At 42.0% G+C, this 16,393-nt stretch overlaps 2 protein-coding genes across 3 annotated transcripts; one reads left to right on the top strand and one right to left on the bottom strand.

The window, feature by feature from the left end:
- Positions 1-587: 587 nt before the first annotated feature.
- On the bottom strand, positions 588-14,082 carry LOC137273054 (uncharacterized). 2 transcript variants are annotated; one of them, XR_010956121.1, is made up of 2 exons: positions 13,800-14,082; positions 588-3,488 (listed from the first exon to the last, which is right to left on the bottom strand). XR_010956121.1 is itself a non-coding variant. In XM_067805494.1 (2 exons), the coding sequence occupies exon 2, from the start codon at positions 3,473-3,475 to the stop codon at positions 2,849-2,851; it is 627 nt and encodes a 208-aa protein (XP_067661595.1). In that variant the 5' UTR covers positions 3,476-3,488; positions 12,131-12,225; the 3' UTR covers positions 588-2,848. The 2 variants fall into 2 exon arrangements, 1 of the variants encoding a protein (XP_067661595.1); XM_067805494.1 differs by lacking the exon at positions 13,800-14,082 and adding an exon at positions 12,131-12,225.
- Positions 14,083-15,317: 1,235 nt separating this feature from the next.
- Positions 15,318-16,046, top strand: LOC137272144 (uncharacterized). The gene has a single exon (XM_067804498.1). It carries the CDS (start codon positions 15,318-15,320, stop codon positions 16,044-16,046), a length of 729 nt encoding a protein of 242 aa, XP_067660599.1.
- Positions 16,047-16,393: the final 347 nt, after the last annotated feature.

The following is a 16,393-nucleotide window of genomic DNA, read 5'->3' as shown; positions in this document are numbered from 1 at the left end:
TCAAAATGATATTATTAATTTTGTAAATTGTTATTGACTTTCATGTAATGACCCAAAATGATTATCATGTCTTACTATTAAGATTATTCTTACCCCATACCCCGACCATCTGCGACACCCGACCTGATATTGTTGAGACATCGTCATTGCACACTAATTTGCATACAGCCATAGTTTGTACCAGGTAAGTCGCACTGGACCGCTTTGCTCAATGCCGTACTAAGTTCCCCTCAGTAAAGTCCTTCTTTTACACTTCTTATCTCCCTAACACTCAGACTGCGGCAGTTGTGTCGAAATAAGTTAACACATATTCCACACTTTCATATATTAACTGCTATAACTGATATTATAGATATCAAAGTGAAAAAAACCACATTTATTTTTTCTATTTCCGATTGTACTTTATTGGAGTAGACGCCTCGGTCTAATAGTGTCCATGTGTGGTTCATATGTTACCTATTAAATGTCTTGGTTCGAACAATTGTTATTGTTCAACATACTGTATACTTCATGTGTACGTCGTGGGTTAGTCAAACACTTCGATCTGCAATAAAGTTAATACAATCAGAAGATAAATACATAAGTTCTTAAGGAATAAAATTTGTTTATTTAAAAAAAGAACGTATATTCAATAACAGCTTTTATATCCGATAATACAATGTCAATAATATGCAGGTCATGAATATTACGGTACGCTGTTGTAAACACTATATATACCAACAGCAACTTCCGGGTTTTGGTGGTTGCATTGTTCAATCGCGGATCATAACATGGATTGTTTCCTCTCTGCATCGTGATCGTTTACCATACAGAGTGGGGCAGGTAATTTGAATGCTTGAGGTTGTATTTGTCTTGAGCAAATGCAGACGTTGTGTATGGATTCGTCTGCACTGTTGATCACATAAAACGTCTCATGTCTAATAACCACTGAACTGAAAAGGGGAACCATGTCCACACCACATCACGAAAGTGTCCACACCACATCTCGAAAGTTATAAGTGCTCTCTATATGTGTTCATATTCTTTTCCGAGGTACGAAAGTGAGCTATACCACTCTAAACGCTCGGTCATGCATGCTAGAGCATCCCCTTTTCCCCCGCTTCGGAAGAAAAGAGCTATAGAGCGTTTGTCAGATCAGTGTTCGGGAAAAATACATCAATGTTTGTAACACAATTGTTTAGAAAATGTTAAAGAAGGGGAAAATAGAACTCTCTACATCCAAATAATATACGAACCGTTATCTACAATCTACCGGTAGTTTGAAGCATGAAATCATTTATGACGTATCTGAAGTAGACAGTGACAGACGTGACTGTCGTGACTGTCGTGACTGTCATGCAAGCATGATTAGATACGAGTGAAGTAAAAATACGTTTAAAAAGGTTTCAGTTGTGATGCCAAATCTATGTTCTAAGATTCTAAAGAACATAGGTGCCATTACATGGCATCGCTCGGCACAAATACCTGCATCCCACAATCATTCGGGCATGTAGTGCTATGTCCCATAACCGCTACTGGATCCGCTTGTGTGTTCCAACCCATTTCCTTCACGGCTTAGGAGTGGTAAAGATTTTAGGTGTCCTTCATTCAATCGTTCACGTGCCAAAAAAAAAACTGATGCAAGCTTGGTTACTGTTCACAGTGGCGGTTCAAACAAACTTCAAACTTCTAATTTGAAATAAGCCTGTATTCAATACAGTATATTTGATACAAAATAAACGTTCTCACCCACAACAGATGTTTATCTACTGAGCAAGCACGGACTATGATCTCCATAGCATGGCATACCGACCAGCAAGCACGGACTATGATCTCCATAGAATGGCATACCGATGAGCATGTTGATGTGTGGTTCCTTTAATTAGCCTGGACGAATGCCCCTTTCGTAGGAATTATGCACTGATATAACAGGCCTCATTGTATCATGAATATCAGATACATTACAGTGACTCCCGACAGGCCAGTCCTTGTTCCAAACCTCAATGCTGCAGGCTTGGTAACAACAAAGAGCATGTCTATTTTAAAGATGAGGCCGGGTATCGGCCAACCAACCTTTTCGATGATGTCCGCCGATGCTCTGTTCACCAGAACACCGTCAGCGTTAGGTCCTCCAAAAGAGTGTGTGAGTAGGGCTTTACCCCGCTTATAGGACTATACCAGAGAGATTATAGCAGGTACGCGACCGTCGTGACAAGAGAATCGAACTCGGTTGTTTGGTGAGGCGATTCGTAAGTGTGCAAATGAGCTTTCAAGTAACACATTATTGAGGAAGATGGAGCAAGAGTCGAAACACCTTCACAACAATTCATGTAGAGCCAATATCAACCTTATCACAGAATAGTGTTTAATGGCATGTACATCACTGGACAGAATGTTCTAACGCTATGTGGCAAACAACTTGAGCATATATCACAGTGTTCACTGGCGCCAGGGGCTGAAGTACAATGGCGCTGTGTCAAATCTGTAACAAACTGACCTGACCAGGTGGGCTTGTAAACAATCCATTCTGTGGCGACTTGACGCAGTGCCGTTTTAGCAATAATCTCATTCCAGGACCAGGGGTGTAATACATATCATGCCACGAGTGGGCTGGGTGTCAAAGCACCAAATGTACCTATAACAGTCTAAATAAAATATATATATTTAACAAATCAGTTCAAAACTTTAGGACGGCTTAACTAATTAAAACTGGCACTCAGTGCATTTGACTAAAGTGTTTCGAGGCACATTGCTTGTATTCAGTCTTATTACACAGAGACAGTTCCTCATTGTCGCATCATGCATGAACCAGAAGTAAATAGAATCAGGCCTCTGGCTGAGATTTGTTCCTCTTTCAAGTTAGCTATACCTACTCCTTCTCTATGTACAGTCTAGAAGACCAATAACATATGCCAGTGGCGATCTTTAGCAGATAAGGTAGGTAGCCAACCAGAGGTTGTAGTTTATCGTCATGGCCAGCTATCCGATAAACAAATAAATTATCCCTCTCGTTGTGTAGTTTGGTGAAATTGTAATCTTGTTTGCTGGCTTGGTCGAGGCGAGCTTGCATGTTATCAATGTCCAGCCTCAGGTGCGGTTCACGTAATCGTGTAATACTATTACAGAAGGCACACATGGAAGCGTTAAGAGCGTCCCCTTCTTTCTTCAGTTCACAAAATGTAACCCAGAAGTCATGAAACTGTGACATCTTGTCCAAGTTGCGGGGAAACGTTTTGCCATTTTGAGGCAGTTTTTTTAAAATCTCAAATATCTGTAGAAAGTGCGACATATGTACAATCTCTGGTGGCACTAAGCAAGGGAATGTCAGCTGCACAAGTTTAATACCATCCACAAAAGACTGGAATTGTCTGTCAAACCAGTTCCTGTAATGAAGTCGGAGACTGTTCAACCGGCCGAGGTGACGACGGAAGTCATTCTTAATGCGATCCAGCTCTATCTGTTTCTCGTCAAATCTCGTGAGAACCCGTTTCTTCATTATGTCGTGTCACCTGTTGGCAAAAAGTTAATTTAAATTCAGTTTACAAACAGTGTTAAGCAGTGTGCGAACTAGTTTCCAAATTTTGCTAGCCACCCCGGATAGCTATGTCAGAAGGTTGCAGACCACAAAATAATTCACTAAGCAAAAGATTACAAAATACGATATTGTTGGCATGACAAGGATTTCATCAATACGCTGCTAATAATATGGACATTTTGTTCTGGTCATAATCGTGCATGGTCGAAAAGTGTGTTTTAACTTCACAAGTCGGAGAGAGTAATATATCTGCAAAATGACCTTATGAAAATACACAGGCCAGTTGGGCAGCTGTCTGCGAAGAGTTTTACTAGCCACGAACTAGTCGATCTATTTGACGAACTTGTGTGAAGGCATTAAAACATAATGATGTCACCACAATTCAACCTAGGTGACAGCGCCACGTATTTATGCGATTCTTGATCAGGCATTCCAGGAACTGAAAATATCGCCCTTCACACGCTATGAACGCTGTGAGTCCGACTACAAGGCAGATACACTAATGCGTCTCGAACTGGAAGCAACTGTTCTATTCTATGATTAATGTAATATTGAAGATACTGAATCACATCATGGGCCTTATATCTGAATCATGGGCCTTATGTCTGAAGCGTGGGTCTTATGTCTGAAGCACGGGCCTTATGTCTGAAGCATGGGCCGTCTGCCTTATGTCTGAAGCACGGGCCTTATGTCTGAAGCGTGGGCCTTATGTCTGAAGCTTGGGTCTTATGTCTGAAGCTATAGGCCTTGTGTCTGAAGCGTGGGTATTATGTCTGAAGCACGGTCCTTATGTCTGAAGCATAGGCCTTATGTCTTCTGTCTGAAGCACGGGCCTTATGTCTGAAGCGTGGGCCTTATGTCTGAAGCGTGGGTCTTATGTCTGAAGCACGGGCCTTATGTCTGAAGCATGGGTATTATGTCTGAAGCACGGTCCTTATGTCTGAAGCATGGGCCTTATGTCTTCTATCTGAAGCACGGGCCTTATGTCTGAAGCACGGGCCTTATGTCTGAAGCATGGGCCTTATGTCTGAAGCGTGGGTCTTATGTCTGAAACACACGACGTAACTTGAATATTGCAGAAACAGCCGAAAATCAAACTCTCAAACTACAAACATACAGTAGTCTTGACAGTACAATGATTGAGTTTAGTTTTACGCCATATCACGGCGAGGAACACCAGAAATGGGCTTCACGCATTGTATCCATGTGGGGAATCGAACCCGGGTCTTCGGCGGGATGAACGACAGCATTACCTGCTGGGTCACCCCATCGCCCTTAACAGTACACAGACACTAACGTGTGTTTGGAGGAGAGAAGAGAGGAGGGGTAGGTGGTATCGTCCTAAGCGATGTCAGCACGGGGTGTCACACACGGTGGTTGGGATCCGACTGGGGGATAGAGATATCAGCTGAGATAAGATAATACTTTAGGGAATTAAACTGGAGAAGCAAACGGAACGACCATACGATGTCGATCATTGGGTGGTCTTGCCTACTATATATTTTGAGACATTTCAGAAGATGACTGACTCGAGCTTGTCAAAAGGTATCGTACACATTTACTTATCTTAACATAAACTTTATCGAAATAAGACACGTAAGACGTAATAAACATATGAGACATATACCTAGCTGGGCGACCATATTGCCAACTGTAGTCTGACCTATTGTTTTCAGCAGCTATCTGTATTTTTTGCCTGATCTTAAGAGTAAACATGCTGTTCTGGATATCATACTGAATGCCCATTTGGGCCGATGTGGGTCATTTCGACATACGATGTTTGCAACTGAGTACTAAGTTTTAGGGATACAGAGTAGCAGCCTAAAAAAACCAGTTTTTTCCATTTCCGACAGTACTTTAGTACATGCGATCGTTACACTTGACGGAGGTGGTGTAACCTAGTGGTTTAAGCGTTCCATCAGTATACTGAAGGTATTGGTTACCAGTGTGCACAAGTCAAGTCCATCTCGTCTTCCGCCCATGATGCTGCGAGAATCAGTCTAACACCATACATAGTAATCCAAGCAGGGGTTCACATCGGCATTGTGTCACCCATATAGGGTTGATTACTCTGAGCGTTTCAATCCTAAGACAACCGACGAAACGAATAGTGTACATGTGGTATCGTCACTATTATAGGTGATTCGTAAGTGAGTTTAGTTTTACGCCACACTCAGCAATATCCCAGCTATATGACATATGCCAGTGGCTACGTGGCAATCCTACATTGGCTTTCAGCAGAGATGTCCAGTGGTTATGGAGCACTGTTGTCGGGTTTACTACCATAGACCCGACTGCGACAACTGTGGAACTACTATGTTTGAATGAGCGGACAAAATGTGATTATCGATTCAACATAAACATATATACTTGATTGCTTTGTCTTCCTTAATCAGAATGCCAGCTGCCATTTGCTAATTTCGCAAGTGCTAGCTATTCCGTCACAGCTGGAATTGATATTCCAGTTCAATGAAGCCATTTACTTGTAACTGTACACATCAGCCTTAAAGATCAAGCATCTCATTGCCCATCATCTTCAAGCATTTCCAAGGCATTTCCTAAAGCATCAGATAATTTGCCAAACCTAAAGTGAGCTTGGAACCAATCATGAAAGTGGTTCGAATCCCGTGATTAACAAAGTGAGATATTACAGGCTACTAGACTGGAGGTTGAAACTTCTGTGGAATGGATACAGACGAAGACAAGGATACTAAGATGCTTAGAGAGAGGACATCAGATGATGACAACAATTGTGAGAAAAGACAGATTAGCAATACGGATGGTGATGTGAACTGTAGGAACCTCTAGAAACAAAGGGTGACGGGCTGTTCTTGAATATACTTAGAAACTGCCAGTATACACAGTTCATCACCACAGACGGCATGGATGTACGTGCATCCCCTTCAAACAGTCATCAGCAGGTGTTCAGCTGTCGGTTTCCGGGTGGACTAGCGCCTCCAGAAGTAATGAACACTGATTGCTTGGGCGCTTGGAAATATAATACATTCATCACCAAACGATTGAACTGTACAAACCTTACCTGGAAATGTGTACATAATGGACACGATGTTTGAAAGGGGAATTTAACTCAGCACCAGAATAGAGCAGTGACCCTTTCGCACAAAGGATATTACACACAACTTGTATGACTTCAGGGCTTATCACAGAGACCAGCTGACCGAACACCACAAGTCATTGTACTAAGGGCCAAGCTACTTACGGTAATCGCCAACTCACGTGGAGTGTCAAGATTATTACTCCAAAGTCGGGCCGCTACTTGATCAGGCAGCTGTTCTACTGCAATCCGCTCTTGATTGCGTTTTTCTGAAATTCCCCAGCGTACTATCCGCGTACAGTGTCCAGGTATTTTCAGGTAACGGGCAATTAAACGTGAAAAGAGATTTTGACACCATAGCTACGTTTATCACGTTAATCCCTCATTGAAACTATCCTCATGTTGTTTCCCTACTGCCATGTCGCCAAACCTCAGTTCGATTGTTAAATCAATATCTCGCATGGGCTGATCAGGTTACCTCGAGGCAACATGGAGACGAAAATAAACGCAATAAAATACCTTACCATGCCCGAGTTAAATATAACTTAAATATTGATTTACGTACTAATATATAGGAGACACTTTTTGTATGCACAGATAACAAATCCCGGTTATATATAAAGACTATGCCAGCTATTACCCAGAGGATCAACACCGCTTTAAGCAGTGCTGCAGTAATATTCGACATTGTCAATTCGGCATGAGCCAAATGTCCAAAGTGAAGTCACTCTCACGTCCATCGTGACGGTGAAACCCACAAGCACGGGTATGGAGCTTGTAAATCTACAAACAGACTCATTGAGATCAGGATTAAGGTTTCTGACAGGAGAGAAAAGGCGAATTATAGACCGTAAAAAGGCGAACAGCTGTCCGTGTTCCTGTGCTGAGCGTACATACACCAATAATGAGTGTGTGAATCTTTCAAGACTAACTTTGCTAAATGAAGGACTATGTGAAGGCATAGGAACTGATCTGTCTGTATAGCGTTTAGTGACTCCGATCTTGGCTTATAGGACCTGTTAGACATACGATATCTTTGAGTATATGCTCAGCTACTGGCCTGCTAAACATGCCTACAAATTACCAATCCGCTGAGCGTGGTGCCAGCTCGTTAAATCACAACCTGTCGCTTTACTTTAGGTTTTACTTTTTGATAAGACGCGGAGAAAGCATTAGCTCGATCACTGTGTTTGAATTGCGAAGATATATGGTCATTCGCTTGAACAGTCGAAATTAGACTATTGTGGTAGTGACATTTTGAAGTATTACCCTGCAGTGTACAATAGAAGTTCTCTGCCCACAGTAGCCGCAGTAGACGTGAGAGGCCTGTGCTATGTACTTGAATGTCGCTCGTGGTCACGCCATGACTTTACTTGTGTGGAAGACGGTGTATAAACGTCCACTGGTCTACACTTGGTCATGTGACCTGCTTCTGTACAACCAATGCCACACACACTGAACACGGAAGATATATTAAAGATCATTATTCTTAGTCCGCCCTGACAAGTCGTACTTTTTGGGAAATCAATTTTGTGGCTTGTGATCTCAGGTTTCAGCATGTAAATCAATCAACTGCGGTTTACCTTATTTACGCAGAACAGAACCACACACTATGGAGATTTCAACCATAGCATACTTCAAAGTGTAAAGTGAGTGAGGGGCTTGGTTTAAGCCTGCCTTTAAAGGTATTTAAATGTCTAAGTTTGTTATAGGAACAGGAGGAAAGTTTTGGAGGTCTACCACCGACTAAATGTTGCTGGTCGTTATAGTGTTGATAAAAATACAAACAAGATCAGGGAAATATGGGATTGAATCTGTCAATATACGATCCTGGAAGGCCTAGGGGCCGCAACCCACAAACTGAAGTGCAACATCGTACACTTCTGACCCTCATGCTGTCTGATAAGCGACATCCTGGTGTAAATACAATTACACACTTCCGGTGTCCCCCGACGTGATACTGCAGAAGAAATATACCTGAACGCGGCGTAAAACCAAACTCACTGTTTGAGGATGAATATTTTCACCACTCACGACCAGCCTAAATCTACACGGAATCTGCTCCTGATGGGAGCGCGGGTGTCTTTGTGCTAATAGGTAACGAAGAGATTGGTATACACCATAAGAGTTGACTTGGGCACGCACGCAAAGTGGTCGTCGAATGACCTGAACCATGTTTGCGGGGGCAGCCAACTGACCAGGGATGAGTACCCCTTTAAAGGCACTTGTGTGAAGTGCACCTCTGTACTTGTGCGTTAGATAAGCATACAATGCATCTTTATGTACTGAAAGATATGCACTACGCATTCAAAAGGTACAAAAAGCGTATAACGGTTGTACCTAAACAACTGCAGTATGGTAGTAAAGACATATATCCGTTGTCAGCTAGTTGAGGGGCGAGCCACTACACACTGCCACAGCAATTGACAAAGCAATTCACATGTTGCTGGTGGGCCAGTACTCTCGAATGCATGTTTGTCATAATGCTCTGACATGTAAAGGTTTTTGGTGGAAGGGATGCCACGATACAGGTGCTGCCGATACGTATCTCGGTACTGAGGTCACGAGAGGATACGTGTACGTATCTAGGTACTGAGGTCACTAGAGGATACGTATACGTATCTCGGTACTGAGGTCATTAGAGGATACGTATACGTATCTTTGTACTGAAGTCACTAGAGGATACGTATACCAATACTGAGGTCACTAGAGGATACGTATGCCAATACTGATGTTACGAGAGGATACGTATACGTATCTCGGTACTGAGGTCACTAGAGGATACGTATACGTATCTCGGTACTGAAGTCATTAGAGGATACGTATACCAATACTGAGGTCACTAGAGGATACGTATGCCAATACTGATGTTACGAGGGGATACGTATACGTATCTCGGTACTGAGGTCACTAGAGGATACGTATACGTATCTCGGTACTGAGGTCATTAGAGGATACGTATACGTATCTTTGTACTGAAGTCACTAGAGGATACGTATACCAATACTGAGGTCACTAGAGGATGCGTATACCAATACTGAGGTCACTAGAGGATACGTATACGTATCTCGGTACTGAGGTCATTAGAGGATACGTATCTCGGTACTGAAGTCACTAGAGGATACGTATACCAATACTGAGGTCACTAGAGGATACGTATGCCAATACTGATGTTACGAGAGGATACGTATACGTATCTAGGTACTGAGGTCACTAGAGGATACGTATACGTATCTCGGTACTGAGGTCACTAGAGGATACGTATACCAATACTGAAGTCACTAGAGGATACGTATACCAATACTGAGGTCACTAGAGGATACGTATACGTATCTCGGTACTGAGGTCACTAGAGGATACGTATGCCAATACTGAAGTCACTAGAGGATACGTATACCAATACTGAGGTCTCTAGAGGATACGTATACGTATCTCGGTACTGAAGTCACTAGAGGATACGTATACCAATACTGAGGTCACTAGAGGATACGTATGCCAATACTGAGGTTACGAGAGGACACGCATCTCAATACTGAGGTTGCGATACTACATTTCCGACATTTTACATTATAGCTCAAAAGTCACCAAATAGCTGAGTACAGATGATTTTAAGAGTGGGCAAATGTTGATGTCTTCCAGGGGTTTGCACTTCGATGTGGACAATAGAGCTTCTAGGTACCACTCATGATTTGATCAGTCCATCGAAACTTTGCTTCATCGATTTTGATAAACTCCATTTCAAGATTTTGTCTCATATGGATCTAACATACTGTGATTCAAAACAAAGGGTGTTGACCGGAATCAATACCACTGTGGTCGACCTGAATGTTCAATGACTACATCGTTGTTGAGGTATATCATCGATTTGGCCGATTTTGGAAGAGAGTTGACAAGAAACTGTCTGAACATTTACGTTCCCAGATTAACCACAGCTTTGACTGCTATTGGGTCTAAGTCTGCATCTCTTCCCTACAACGCACGGAACAATAATACCGAGTAGTGTTTCGTGTGACAATACTGGTGAGGCCGACGGGTATAGAGCTGACAAGCCTTCACGATTGCAGTCATGGATTCAAACCCAGGATCATGCATTTCCCATATCGCTATGGGACATATTTCTGAACAATGGCATTTGGAGAAGGAAAAGAGTTTTGTGTTGTCCAAAGTTTAGACAGGAACTCATCCATGAAACTGATCTGAAAGTATCTATAACACACATGGAGGATATAGCCGGGAAACAATGGGCGCCTCATACTGCAGTCGATCTCATCTACTTCTCTCACGTCAACACATAATACCTCTACAGGCGTGTCATGAAAAGTATGACTTGAGGTCGAATGTGGAATACGCATTTGGAATACTCAGATCAGGTACAGATAATGCCATTCAGACGTACATGTGCATGGTTGAATCAATATTTACCAATTACAAAAAATGACTTTGGTGTTGATGTCGCATTCCTGATAGGAAACATGTTTTACTTTACTTCTGGGGTTGTTCAAACTTGACCAGTGGTCAAGAGGCGTGGTAGCTGGAATGGGTATACTTGTTGTTTTAGAAAAAATATTTTCCCTACCCGCCAAGGTGTGAAGTATGCTTGACACACCGATAATCTGATATGTATCTCAACAATGCACTGGCATATACTCGTCTTGGACATATACACTACTGCCACATGCTACTTCCAGATACACACTAGTTAGTGACAACACTATTTTGAGAGATAAACTACTTCGAGACATGCATTACGTCGAGGTATAAGCAAGATCGTGATATACACAACTGACAAATTCAGGTCTCTGACAACGAGTGAGTCAGTTAAAATTTAAAGTCACATCGGCAGAATTTCAGCAATACCGTAACAATAATTTATTATCAAGTCATATATTAATAACAGTTACAGGTAACTCATAGAAACCTGTCAAGAAAGGAAAGTAAAACAACTAGCGTTTAGTTTAAAACTAGTAACATGTATCCATACATGTCAAGACAGCATAAAAACGGGCTACAGAACGCCAACAACTGAATTCTGATCAGCATAACAGCGACCATGGGAACGTACAGTGCCTTTGCTAAGAATTCTGAGAGGCGGACACGACTGAGCGTTATATTGGTGCGAACACAGATGGCGTATGCTGAAGAGCGAAGTCCCTGTCCAGATAACATGTCTGTCAGTATTGGTCCAACTTTTAATGTTCTCTGAGTGGTAGTTTGGGTCATTACGTCAAGTCAAAGAAACGATCCGTGTACACAGACAATCACGTAACTATGGGCATAACAGGTGATACACCGTTTCAAAATTCGATACTAAATCAACATCTACCTGAATTCAAAGTCTTTTCGTTTGCGGTCACAGGAAATAAACCTGATAATCAACCCGTCTTCTACGGTACTGATCAGTCTAAGTGAACTTAGTCTCAGTGTATTTCGTTACACTCCAGCACTCAGTCTCAGTAGTGGAGTGTAACGAAAAGTACTGAGGATAAGTTTACTTAGACTGTGGTACTGATAGAATGACGACGATAACCATGACAAATCTGAGACTTGAACCTCTTACATACCAGCGAACTGCAGCACCTGAGCCAATGGCGCACCAGGAACAGACATAACTGTCCAAGCCGCTTCCAGCCTAGATTCATTTTGAACCAAGGTGGGCATCAGGGAGTCAGTCTCATACGCTGCTCACACCGAGAGACTTTGTGGCTCTCCATCCTGACGTATATGTCATGCTGGACTCCATGGAACTGGACGAAGAGACAAAAACACTTCTTGGGGGGCATTCCCTCGATATTGAGGATCATAAACTGCTACGTTTAGTTGGACGTTTTTTTCCTCTCCAGTGGACTCACTTGCCATCAGCATCTTAACTAATTAACTCTTCCCAACTGCTTAACTTCAGATCTCCAAACTTGGAGGAACTAAAGACACTCACGCACTCACTTACATTGCTGCTTTTTGGAAACGATTACGTTATAGACGACGGGATAGATCGGGTCGTCAAGATAGCCGATTTAGTTCACAACAATATCGATCTACATTATGTCTAATATCAATCACTGGTCTTTCTGGTCCAGAATTTACATGCCATTACAAAACCAGAATATTCAAGAGCCGGCGTTAAACAACAACATTCTGAATATGCATGACTTCTCCTTTAACATGTCATAGATACTTCCCAACACAGCGAAGCCATCTATAAACTCAACAATTAATTGACAATGGAATCTTTTCATTCCCTGTTTTCATACAAAATCCGAAAGATTTTAAGACTTGTCTAAAGTTTAACGTGTTCACTGCACATATATCCTTAACATTAATGTCGCTTAGTACCAAGAGATTGATCCATTAAGAACTATTTCAATGGTGACCATGGATGAATAGCTTGAATACATTATTAACTCGTCAGTCAGGGCTTGCAGCGAAATGGACAAACCGGCACTATGTTATATTGTACGTATGTTCAATAGCACAGCTGAGACACTTTCATACGACCAATAATAGTAAACTACTTTCACCCTATATACACCTCACCCTTGGCCTTTATTCACACCTCCAACCTAATGCTGATTAAACGCTCCCCTGCACATTCTTCTAGTAGGACTTTCCTCTCGACAACAGAATGCGTTTTGCCATACGTGAGCCCACATTTAAACAACCTACTTGACAGCCAGTCGGTTGCCTGGCCCCCCGGCTCCCCATCCCCCCTCCCTGCTATTCACGCACATGTCCAAGTGACAAATAGCTCGAGTCAATAGTTTGGTTCTCTCGTTCCTTCTCGAGGAGTGGTAGTATTTGATTTAAACTTCTGATATCCATGTCGATTGATAGGTTTATTGTTTGATCTAATCGAAGTTGATATCAATAACATTTCAGTTTGAATAGTCATAAAATCCTACGACTCAGACTGTTTTGTGTTGACTTCAACATCCGTGACATTCTAAACATGTATTTTCGCATCTTGGCCAGTCATAAATTCATAAATATGATTGTTTACATATCAAATATGCCATATCAAATTGTCACATTTAATTCGTCGAGGCTTTAAGACAAAATCGCATTTCAAAAAATACAAGACCAAGTTATGTAAAAATGGTCATAAGGTGATAAACCAGTTTTGCATCTAGTTAAAACAATCTGTATTACCTTCACTAATTCAATCAAATTTACCACTTAAGAAGACCTGAGAAAGTTCATTAGTACAATACTATCAGACAACTTGAAGATACTTACACTCGTGACGTCACCTCTCAATCACAGTGATGTCCTTACAGAACTATCAAAGATGTCGAACATTACTCCTCTCCGCTTTGCGCTGTTTAGGTATCTCACATGCCTGCGCGCTGCCACGACAGGATCTAATACCTTTCACTGACAGACAAAACACGGTCTCCAGTGTCTCCGGTTCACAGACTGTCTGTGGGAGTCATGATATGTATCGGAACACGACCCCTATCTGTACACCCACTGTTTCGGGGACAAACACTCTTATCTCCCCTCGATCTGCTTTTCAACTAACAGCATTGGAAAGTCAAAACGTCTGTTGTCGCTGCCTAATTTAGATTCACAGTCGAGGGTTGGGTAGGTAATAATCATGATTATTTTCCCTTCCAACCATAAAAGAAAACATTTTTTTAAAAAGCAACTTAAAATTATTCTATTCCTTCCAGTGCATTTCATATGACTATGATAATCACACGGAAAAGGACCGGCGAGATTGGGCTTCATGTCAAGACCTGCCACCCCTAGCGACAGGTGGACCCACTCTCCTTGATTTCTATCCCGCGCCAAATGAACGTTGAATGAGGCTTGCGAAATATGTAATCAGCCGTTTCGGTCTGTTCTCAGACAACACACGTATGGGCGCGGTTATTGAGTAAATATAAATGATCAGTTTTCAAAAAGGAAGAATACATTGTATTTCCGTTACTCATTACGCTAAAATCAGTTGGTGAAAAATTCAAAATTATCTGCTTCAAGATTAATCTTTCACCCCAAATTGTGTGTTTCTTCTCAAGGAGTGGGCAGCATGTTTTGGAATCAAGGTTTTAAAAACAAACCATGTCTGTTCCGTGCATTGTCTAATTGAGCCTCCATCAACAGCACTGTAACATATCATAAATCTGTAACTCGACATATTTTAAGTAATTAATAGATAAGTGCAAAGTTGTTAAATCAATTAGTAAATCCTCTTTAACGTAAAAAATGATCTGTATTAAACAGCAATGTAAAATAGTAAAACAGATTTAACGCAATGTTGGAGAACATAAGAATGAAATATAATATTTACTTTTTATTAAGTTTTTTTTCCAACTAAGTGTGTTGCAATGGAAGACTTTCCATTGATGTCAAATCGAACTGAAAAGTTAAACATTAATTGCCAACTTTGCTTTCAGTGGTAACCTCCACCAGGCAATACACATGACAGGTAACCTCCACCAGACTATACACATGACAGGTAACCTCCACCAGGCAATAAACATGACAGGTAACCTCCACCAGGCAATACACATGACAGGTAACCTCCATCAGGCAATACCCATGACAGGTAACCTCCACCAGGCAATAAACATGACAGGTAACCTCCACCAGGCAATACACATGACAGGTAACCTCAGCCAGGCAATACACATGATAGGTAACCTCAACCAGGCTATACACATGACAGGTAACCTCCACCAGGCTATACACATGACAGGTAACCTCCACTAGGCTATACACATGGCAGGTAACCTCCACTAGGCTATACACATGACAGGTAACCTCAACCAGACTATACACATGACAGGTAACCTCCACCAGACTATACACATGACAGGTAACCTCCACCAGACTATACACATGACAGGTAACCTCAACCAGGCAATACACATGACAGGTAACCTCCACCAGGCAATACACATGACAGGTAACCTCTACCAGGCTATACACATGACAGGTAACCTCCACCAAGCTATATGCATGACAGGTAACCTCCACCAGGCTATACGCATGACAGGTAACCTCCACCAGGCTATAAACATGACAGGTAACCTCCACCAGACTATACACATGACAGGTAACCTCCACCAGGCTATACACATGACAGGTAACCTCCACCAGACTATACACAAGACAGGTAACCTCCACCAGACTATTCACATGACAGGTAACCTCCACCAGGCTATACACATGACAGGTAACCTCCACCAGACTATACACATGACAGGTTACCTCCCCCAGACTATACACATGACAGGTAACCTCCCCCAGACTATACACATGACAGGTAACCTCCACCAGACTATACACATGACAGGTAACCTCCACCAGGCAATACACATGACAGGTAACCTCAACCAGGCAATACACATGACAAGTAACCTCCACCAGACTATACAAATGACAGGTAACCTCCACCAGACTATACACACGACAGGTAACCTCCACCAGACTATACACACGACAGGTAACCTCCACCAGGCTATACACGACAGGTAAATAACCATGTCATTTATACACGACAGGTAGCCTCGATTTTGGATTTTGAAACAAACAGAATTGACAACTTATTCATTTTTACTGAACACTTTTAGAATTGCCATTGCATTTACTTCCCACTCAGAACTGGATTGATAACAAAAACATTCTAGTCAACACCGGGGCGATGGTTTCCGTTTTCCGGGGTTTATTGTTTGAAGCTGCACCAACATCCCAGTTACCTGACACTTGCCAAGTGTGACCAAGTGTCCACAACAAAATACACAGTCAACAGTATTAAGAACAACACCCACAAATTGTATCAAATGACCAAGCAAATCGCTGGTGCTGCTAGGGTCCTGAATAGC

Source organism: Haliotis asinina, chromosome 2 (genome assembly GCF_037392515.1).
Source record: "Haliotis asinina isolate JCU_RB_2024 chromosome 2, JCU_Hal_asi_v2, whole genome shotgun sequence".
Taxonomy (NCBI): Eukaryota; Metazoa; Mollusca; class Gastropoda; order Lepetellida; family Haliotidae; genus Haliotis; species Haliotis asinina.
This window is presented reverse-complemented; position numbering and strand designations above follow the sequence as displayed.